A 9,869-nucleotide genomic window follows, 5' to 3' on the forward strand; every position below is an offset into this window, starting at 1 on the left:
GCGCGCTCCCGGCACCAGGCGATACGCACCCACCGGCTCCCGGTGCCCACCCCGGCTCCCGCGCCGCCGTACCCAGGGGAAACCGAACTAACAGCAGCTCCTCCGCAAGGAACAAAAGGGGTCAGCGGCGAGAGCTCTTCCCACAAGGCGTTCACCAACCTTGCCCTGGACTCGGATACAGCTGCCCAGAACAGGGACACGGTGGTCACGGCCCCTCCGGCCTGTGGCATCAATGATTTCCCCCACTCTGCCCAGCACCCGGCGTCCCTTTGGCCAACCCATCAACCCGTTCCTCTCCTGGGAACCTGCCTTAGAAGTTCTCTAACTCTTAGAAGAGTTAGAAGGATGCTCTCCTCCCCGGGAGAGGTGCAGCCTCCTCCCAGCCAGCCCCTGCTTTGCCACAGCCCCCTTCTCCATGGAGCTTTTTGGCTTCTGTTTCGCTCGACTTTACCTTCAATCTCAGCCAGGTTTATACTACCGAGACACCTCCGAATCCTCGCTTTGATGTCTCGATAGGGAAACTCTGGTGGCCAACATTACTAACTAAGGCTGTGATCTGCAAAAGGGATTTTCCATTTAGTCTCCGGCAAACTCCAGTAAGGTCTTGGCACCCCTGTCCAAGACTCTGTCCATCTCTCCCAGTGGGAGCTGCCATCTCAGTGACACTTCTCCACAAGAGCGATGTGATGAGAGCGATCTGGCAGATCTCTCTGGGAAGGTAAGCTCTCGAATGTGCTCAGAGCTTTTGGATTTAATTTAATACTTGGTTTAAATTAACCATTTTTAAATGCTTGCAGACAGTCTCCACAAACCGAGAGGCCCTTCGCTCCAGCGTGGAAGGAGCGCAGATTCGCCAGGGTCAGCCCCGCGGCAGTTTGTCTGTCTAGCCAGTGGCTTCCCCATCAATTCTTGCGCTTCGTTTAGCAACGGATTCATTGCGGCAACAAAGCAGAGCAAGGAGAAGCTTTGCTCTCCCGTGCCCAGCCCTCCTCATCCATCTCGGCCATATGTCCCAAAAGGAGATGGATTCACTTGAACGACGGCAGCCTCCTTGGAGATCTGCCTTTCGCCCCATCTGCTGCTAATATCTCTGCCTTAGGAGATCCACCCTGCTCCCCTCTCCCCAGGACTCCCTGCTTCTACCCCACAATCTCTGCAAATCACTCCTGGTCTGAAAGATGCTGCTCCGACCCACTCGCATGGCAACGCAACTGCTTTAAACGACCGCCTGTTCAGACCTCAACGCAATGTTTGCCATGAAACACGCAGATATAAATAATTTTAAGATACAGAAGTGATGCTTGCAGCTAGAAGACCTGTGAACACCCGGTCCAGACGCACAATCCCCGAGCCACAGGATACTGCTGCTCTGAAGCAGAAAGATCCACGGTCAGGTTTAGCTCCTATCCTGGAAACATCTGAGAAAAGAGCCACGGAAAACTCGCTGAGCCCCTCTCCCAAACAGGCAGAGGGGAAGGATCTCGGATACACACAGCAGCCCCAAGAGAGGGATGCAGGCAGCCTGTCAGCCTTCTGGCCCGAAAATGCGTCCCAGAGCATCCCCTGAGCCACGGTGACCGTGCAGGTGTGGCTGGGAGCTGGATGAGTACGCTAGACCAAGGAGAGCAGTTTGGGGGAAAAGGTGTAGCTTCTCATTTGGGTTGAATTCGGAACCGCTGAGCCCCCAGGTAGGGAGAGGATGCCTACCAGGAACCGGGGCTCATTCCCAATTCTCGGCCAAGAAAATGAGCCCGAAGACGCAGCCTCCCAAGCCCCCTATCCTGCTCCGCAGAGCCCACTCCCGCACGGCTCGCAGCCGCGCGCCGTGTTTCGGCAGCGCTCACCCTCACACCTTTCCCTCCGCCTCTGTCCAAGAGGGAAAGCAGCGAGCTGAGGAATTTGGTGCGGGGTGGGTTGGCTTTTTTTTTCTTTTTTTTTTTTGGAGGGGTGTGGGGGGGGGTGGGAGTTTTTTTTATTTTTTTATTTTTTTTATTGTAAGGACTCAAATCCAGCAGTGTGATAAATGCATCCGAGCTACAATTAGGAAGATATATAGCATCAGAACGCGAAGGTCTGGGCAGCGTGGTGAAACGCGGGCTCTCCAGAGCCCCGGCTATGTTTCCCATTATGTAACCCTGGTCATGGGCAGACAGCCAGACTCCAAATGAAAAAGAGACTCTGGCTTGGCACCGTTTCTATTTTCCTATCCTCATTCGGGGTCAGCGCAGTGTCATACAGCTGCAGAGAAAGCTCCGGGGATTAAACCTGGGAAAGACTCCAAGACCAGGACCCGGGTTCAAGTACCAGCTGAAAGCAATAAACCAACTGCCACAGCTGGGCTGAGTTTAGACGTTCTCAAAGTCATCCGTTCCCCCCCTCCCGCCTTCCCCAGCTCTCTCCCTTACTAAGAACGAGCGATCGCGAACATGGCGAACGCGGCGTGAGCGGAGGCTTCGGGACGTATAGCCCCGGCAGCTCGAGCCCTAGGCTCTGGCGGAGTCTTGACAAGCCGCCCCGCTGGCCCCGAGCCCAGGCCGTCATTCTGGCAGCGGCGTTGGCCCCGGACGAGCTGCACTTTGATGCAAGCTCTGGGCCAGGCCTTTGCTCCTACTGGGCTGCCAGGTGGGTACGGGGCCTGGTTTTTTCCAGAAGCTCTAGCACATTCATGGCATCCTTGCAGGGTGCTTCAGGGCTTTTTTACTGTCCCTCTTCTGTGCCCACGCCATCAGGAGCGGGCGGTGATGCGATGGCGGCAGAGCGCTGGGAGGTGGTTTCAGCACGTCCAACCAGCCTCTCCGTCGGCGCTGGTGGGGACCTCGTGGGACATCCCACCGCTGTGAGGCACAGAGCGCACGTCGAACGGCACAGGCCCCTTGCTCAGTTCTGCAACTTGGCATCTGCACTTGCTCCTCGCGTGCTCTCCCTGCTCCCGAGCTCACCCTGCCCATAAACCTTGGCTTACTCCAACACGCCTGCTGCTCTGACCCATGTTTTACTTCTAAACTTCTTTGAAGCTGCTCCTATCTAAACCCCTGGACTCGGTGACTCTACCTGGTTACCGAACAGCCCCAGGCCACGCAGCAGGCTTGTGTCAATAGAGAGCTGAAACACTAACCCAGTGCTGTCCTTTTCCTTTCCCACTTCTAGGGAAAAAGTTGCGAGTCCCAGGTCGTGCCCAAGAGCAGAGGTAGTTCCCTGCTCCTCATCACCGCCTGCACCTCCAGGGAAGCCCAGCTGCTGCCATGCCAGAGTCCCGGACCACCAACACCCGGCCATGCAATGCTGGGTTGACACAAGAGGTCTGGGCTGGAAGAGCAGCCCGTCTCCTCACCGTGGATATGACAGAGTCTCCGGGTGAGCCAAAGAGCACCAGGGTGGAGGAGCTGGGAACCAACATGAGGAAGGGTGCCCCAGAGTAAGGGCACGGATGGGGGCTGCTCAGCCACCCTCCGTGGAGAGGGCAAGGTGGGGAAGCAGTTGGGTATTGGCTACAAGATGAGGACCCTCGTTCCTCCACTAAGCACACCAGGACCTCGCGGAGTAGAGCCCCCCAACCCATACCCGCTGCTCCCCAAAGGTCCGCGCGCCGCCACACCACGGGGCGGGCTGCCACCACCACCACCACCACCACCACCACCTTCTCCATCCTCGATGAGCAAGCAGGAGCCCGCACCTGCTCCGGCAGCCCCGGGGGGACGCAGCCCCCAGCCCCGCAGGAGGGGGAGGCAGCTCGTCCCGGGGAAGGCGCCGAGCGCTGGCTGCGTGAACCCAATCAGAAATTCCATCTCGAGGCTGCCCGTCGCCAAGGGCTCAGCAGCTCCCTGCGCAGGCAGCGCGAGGGGAAGGGGGGGATTGGTGCACGCGGGTTCACGTGACAGATCCCAGTTTGAGTTCCTGCCCAAAGATGGGCAGCAGTTCACATGAGCAGGCAGCGGTCCCACACCGAGCAGCCGACAAACAGAAAACAGACTCCATCTCCACAAAATGAGGCCCAGAACTTCCTGTGTGAGATTTCCATTTCCTCAGCCAAATGAAAAAGAACTGGAGTAAGAGGCAATAAACTAGGAGAGCAGGACTGGACCTGACGCACGGAGCGGGGACCCATTAATGGTTAAGCCACTTTGCTGGATTACTCTTAATGCGCCTTCCCATCACCCTGGGTTCTGGCTCCTTTGGATTAACAATAAGACGTGATTTCAGGCTCTGGATCCGGAGTACCGGAGGCAGATGGAAAATCCTGCGGGAAAGCAGCTACGGAGCATGCTCAGACACCGTTTCGCATACTCCATACTTGGCCCCTTCACTCGATTTTCTGTCCAAAAATATGCAAATTGCCTAGTCCGCATTATGGACTAATGGGCTGGAATCGGCCAGTTTAGAAAATTAACCCTTTTGTGTGTCGCAGGGGTAGAGACAAGCTGTTTCTGAAGCAGAAGGGAGGCGACTTTTGGAGCTCCAGGAACAGGCAAGCTGCTCCGGGACAGCCCAGCCTGACCAAGGTTGGCCTGAGTCAGTCAAAAAAAGGCAACGAAACGCTCACGCTGGAAACGGACTTCCCTCTCGCAGAGAGGAAGGCCCTGGCTGTTGAGCGGGCTGGGCCAGCAGAGCGCGTCAAGGAGACGTATCCCAACAACAGCAGACACACATCCTAAGCAGAAGGTGAAAATCCAGCTCACGGGACATTTTCAAACACACAGAAGCAAAGGGCACCCGCCAGACCCCCTCAGAGACACTTCACCCCCACCCACGCGTCAATGAAGAAAGTCACTGTGCCACCAAGGGTGACAAGTCCCCACCAAACCTGCCCTGCGCAATGAGCCTCTCCTGGGTGCCGCAGCCAGGAGTGAGCATGAGCGAGGGGGAAAGGTGGCACAAGGAGCCCAGGGAGAGAGCGGACACCAGAAGACAGAGCAGAGGATGCACGTACTGTTTGGGGAGCTCGAGAGAGGTCGGAGGAGGATTCCAGGTGTCCGGGTGGCCAAGCATCCAGTCCGACCAGACCTTCACGCTGGGGAGCAGCTCCTTCAGGTCCTGGGGCAAGGCAGAGACCTTGATATCATCCTCCTCATCCTCCTGCTCCACCTCTCGTGGCTGAACTGCAAATACAAGACGTGAGAGCTGAGGCAGCTCACCGCAGCCAGGAGCCAGGCTCAGGCAGGGACAGGGGACGCACAACAGGGATCCCAACAACCCAGCCTTGGACGCGCAACAGAACGGCCACAACCCACAGCAAGCGCAAAGACAGACCTGTTCTCCCTACGTTGACCGGCCTGGGGGGAAAACTGGGATGTCTGTGATCCCTTTTATTGAGGGCAGTGGGGTGCCACTGTATCAGTCATAGAAATGGGATTCTGAGGTCCCAGTTTTGGGAAGTTTCCCAACAGCTGGCAGAAAGCATGCCCTGAGTCCATCCCTTTCTTCCAAACGTTTCTGCCTGCACACGTCAGGGGCTTTCCTGCCAGGTGATCCAGCCACAACCTGGGCAGAGCTTGGGATGCTGGGGGAGAATCCAAGGGCCCCAGCAGAGGGGAAGGGGTGTACAAAATAGCAAGGAACAAGGGCCTGAACCCCACCGGGCCGCCTCGCGGGCAGCTGCATGGCTCCTGCCGGTAACCCCTTACCTTGCACGCATTCCCTCAGCAGGTTGGTGCACCTCCTCACCAAGAGCGCAAACATGGAGAGCCCCAGGGCCGTGGCCTGTTCCTGGATGACAGAGCGGCAGTCTTCAGAGACGCACTCTAGGAGACAGAGAAAGGGTTCAGCGGGAAGCAGGTCAGACGGTCCTTCGTGCTTCGCCTTCACAGTCTCCCATTCCGCATCCCACATGGAGCAGGGATCTCTGCAGGGGTGGGCGATTCCCCCCAGTTCACGCCTCTCCTGGACTCAATTGCTCCACGCAGGGGGGGGAAAAGGTGATGAGCAGCCGCTCTGGAGTGGGAAGAGGCTGCAGTCACACTGCCCACGTCATGTCCGACACCACCTCGCGCGCTGAGCCAGCCCAGCCCGAGCCGGCACTCAGGGCTCCCAGCACAGAAGCTTGGAGCTGATGCCTTCCCCTGAAGGAGGGGGATATGTTTAAGTGTTAAAAGGGTAATTAGCTGCATGTTTGATCTTTGTCCCTGCTGGAGTTTTAACCTCAGCAGCTGAGGAGGGGGCTCCTCCCATTAGTTCACCAGTCACACAACAGCTTGTCAAGAGAGCTTAATTGAAGCTGTTACTCAAGGAGATGCCACACGACCACAGCTCTTCCAAACAGAGCCGGCTCGGAGTGAGAGCAAATCCCCCCGGCACATCTACACCCAGCCAGAAACCACTTCTGAGGCTGCCGAGAGCAGCGGGGAGCTGGCTGGAGGGAACTGCCTGGAGCGGGGTGTGGGTTACATTTAGCGAGGCCGAGAGCGCCGTGGGGCACGCCAGGCTGCCCGCGCTCGCTCGGGCAGCGCGCTGCCTGCTCGCAGAAGATTTTGAAGCCTTACGGGCATCCACCGCCCTCCGAATCCCCTCTGCCCGCTGCATCCCCTCTGCTCCCAATTCACACCATCCCTTGAGACGTGGCGGGGGGAACTGGCTGCCCCAGGGCTTGCCCGGAGTACCCACATCGCTTGGGGTTTTCCTACCAGCTCCGTGCAGGCTGCTCTGCCGCAGCACCTTGCCTGCTCGCACATCGCCTGCTGCAGGACCAGGGCTTCCAGCCCTCACCCTGCAGACGGGCAGCCGCTGTGAGAAAAGCTGCCGCAAGCCAGGCGAAGGATTTTCACAGTGAATGCAAATATGTAGGTAATGACTCTAAAGTGGTACCCCGTGCGAATAAATCCCCAGCACCGGGACGGGGAGGGAGAGCCCCCGCCGAGCCCCGGTTCCCAGGCACCTCCGCCGCAGACGCGAGCATCAGCTGCACACGGGGCGAGGAGAAGGTGTTGGAAGCTGAACTCCCCTGATGTGGTGGACCAGGGATTTTGAGCAAAGGCCAAGAGGATTAAAGCAAGACATTGAGACCCCGTTCCAGCCAGCAAAATGCCTGAGGCGCAGAGAACAAACAGTGGGTTTTTAAGTGCAAATTATTTCAGAGCAATGGGGTGGGAGGTTAAAAACAACCAGAAAAACTCTAAAACACACCTAGGAAATACAGGAAAAAATAGGAGGAAGATCTGTAGGCTTGATTTAGCTAGCTCTTACAGCGGCCAATGAGTTCGGCATCCAGTGAAGAGGCCACCAAGGGTAACCCAGGGTGGCACCAGAGCTGCCTCGTAACCAAATGAGGGTGCTCTGCTCCCAGAGCCAGGGCTGAGCCGATGCCGCAGAGCAAGGGTAGGAAGTGCCGTACTGCAGAGGCTGTCAACTTTTGGAGGAAACATAAAACTAAAGATGTGACCACTCTGGGACAGTAAATCTCTTTCATGAAGCCTTTCCCACAATTAAGAGTGTTAGTCCCAGTGCTCTGGCTACAGTCCAGTTCAAGAAATTGCAGTCATCTTCCCCGCGTTCCCTCCTCCCGCACTGGGTGAGATGCTGGACTCTTTTCACTTCTTGTCTTAAACGGGCACACAAGAAGACGGTGGCTGTCGCGCTGCCGCATCTGAGCCTGTCAAGTCCCAGCTCTGGGTGTTTCAGCAAGTACCCGTGCACTTTGGGTGGGCAGCACCCCCGGGACTTTGGGCACTGTGCTCAAGCCAGACTAGCAGTCACCCCCAAACTGGGCTGGTACAAAAGCTAAGTCCTCCCCCTCCAAAAAAGGCAAAGATTAAAAGGTTTTTGTAACGCTGAGGGTCACAAGCACTGCACGGCCCCGATGCATTTCAGAGATCGGCTCCAAGCACCGGAGAAGCGCTCTGCGGTGGTCATGGCCAGGCTTGGTACCAGGACCTCAGCCCTTCCCAGTGCCACCAGCAGCTCCTCTTGCAGGCTACAAGTTCCCCATAAAACATTAAACACCCCAAAGAGAGTGAAAACGTTGCCGTCGCAGGTACAGCCACCCCTGACCCATTCACTCCAACTAAGCACTACAGCCACGGCCCCATCAAACATCTCCTATTGCTACAGACGTGCACCATGTGCCCACCGGCTCATACCCAGTTTACAGAAAGCCACGGTCCTTCGATGTACTGCAACGATGCTCAGCCCCGGTACAGCCCACAAGGCTGCCCACTGTGCAGGTAAGAGGAACAAGACACCCAAATTTAAGGCTCATTTCCCCATGGTTCCAGCTCACCTACCGCAGGCGTTATCATCTCATCATTAACTTAAACAAAACCTCCCCGGTCCTGAAAGTTCATTCCCTGGCCAAGCCTGTCAGCCTTATTTCAAGGAGGCTCCTCCAGCCCAAAAACCTGGCAGGGAAGGACAGATGTCCAGGTAAGAGCATGGTGGGTGCTCATTCAACACCCCTGAATGTACACCGGTGCTCCAGCTCCCAGCCTTGCCAGCGAAGGCTTTTAAAATTGTCCTAATTGTAAGACAAAAGAGGAAAGCACCATAAATAAGAAGAAACCTTGTCTTTGTGCCTTTTCCCCACTTTCCTCGGGAAGCAGGGAGCTGGGAGCTGGGAGCCAGTGCTCACGACTGCGTGACCCAGCGGCGGTGGGGGCGGCAGACCCCAGGTTACCCCCCGGCTGCCCACGGCGCAGAAGAGAGTCAAGGTGAGAGTACAAGCGAAGGGCAGAGTGCTCATGAAATGAGGCTATTTTGTGGAGCGTGTTGAGTGATGAGCGGTCAGGAAATTACCTCTCCGTATCTCCAGCAAGGTCTCTCGCCCACAGCACGAAGTGGCTGAGCCCACCCTGGCACTAAGAGAAAACAAACCTGTAGAAAATATGCTGCAATGGGTGTTGGAGCAACAAATCTGCCCTGGAGCCCACGGGGCAGCATTACCTCTGAGCTGAGCAATGGGCTGTGCTGCCGGTAATGCACGGTGCATTAAGATACGAACTTCATGGGAAGAGATGTTTCCTGGAGGCTGGAGTGACACTTAGCTGATTCCTGTCCCTGCAGTCGAACCCTGTTGTATACGCTGGGGACATCGGCTGCCACGGACCAACAAGAGCAGGCAGAGAGATCCTGACTGCCCAGCTCAGGGAAAATCCTTTAATTCCCAGATCTGTTTCCCCAGATCCACAGTGAGTGCAGGAGAAGGAGAACTACAGCTCCAGGTCCATAGGCGATCCCGCATCCCATCCCTGCAGGCAGCCCCCAAAAGCCTGGTGCCAGAGCCATCATGGCATCCCGTCAGCTAACGCTGCCCCAAACCCACACTCCACTTCCTCCCGCGAACCCCCAAATTAGACTGTGATCAGATAACCCTCTTGTACTCACACCCAGCCGGGGTGTGGTGCGGAGGTGGTCAGACAGACTACGGACAGAAATCACACGCAAAAGAAGCTGCCCTGAGGCCGTGGGCCCCGAGGTGGTCAGAGACATGTGTCCTCTGTGCCACCAGCAGCCGCAGCAGCGACGCTCTGCGGGAAAGCATCCAGCACAACACCAGGTTGTGCGCCAACAACCACAACACGTTCCCCCTCCACCTTCTCCCTTTGAAAACAGACAAATGTCCCTGTTAATGCCAGCATCTGTCAAACGGCTCCCGTCACCTCTCAGCTCTCGCCTGCACAGCCACCCTGTGAACCAGATCACGCAGCTCATCGGGGTTAGAAATGTCACCTTTCAGCTGTGCCATCGCCATCAAAGGCGCCGCGTGGGGGGAGCGGAGGGTGGGTAAAGCTGGCACCGCCACCTAAATAACTGCTTGTTAAACCACAGCCTAAGGTCACGGCTTCAGGACTCGCAGCGGTTGCAACCAAGACTGAGTCGGGGTAACCCCGTATCCTCGCCGAACGCTGCACCATCACCCGCCGTACCCACACGTGGCCCGGGGA

The 9,869-nt window shown here is 57.0% G+C and overlaps 1 protein-coding gene across 1 annotated transcript in view; it reads right to left on the reverse strand.

Moving 5' to 3' along the window:
- Positions 1-9,869, reverse strand: part of SMG6 (SMG6 nonsense mediated mRNA decay factor) — a 133,467-nt gene that overhangs the window by 73,945 nt on the left and 49,653 nt on the right. Inside the window, 2 exon segments of the mRNA XM_009885176.1 lie at positions 4,928-5,096; positions 5,622-5,738. Coding sequence (XP_009883478.1) covers positions 4,928-5,096; positions 5,622-5,738 — 286 coding nt within the window.

Source organism: Charadrius vociferus, unplaced genomic scaffold (assembly GCF_000708025.1).
Source record: "Charadrius vociferus isolate BGI_N301 unplaced genomic scaffold, ASM70802v2 scaffold54, whole genome shotgun sequence".
In the NCBI taxonomy this organism is placed as follows: Eukaryota; Metazoa; Chordata; class Aves; order Charadriiformes; family Charadriidae; genus Charadrius; species Charadrius vociferus.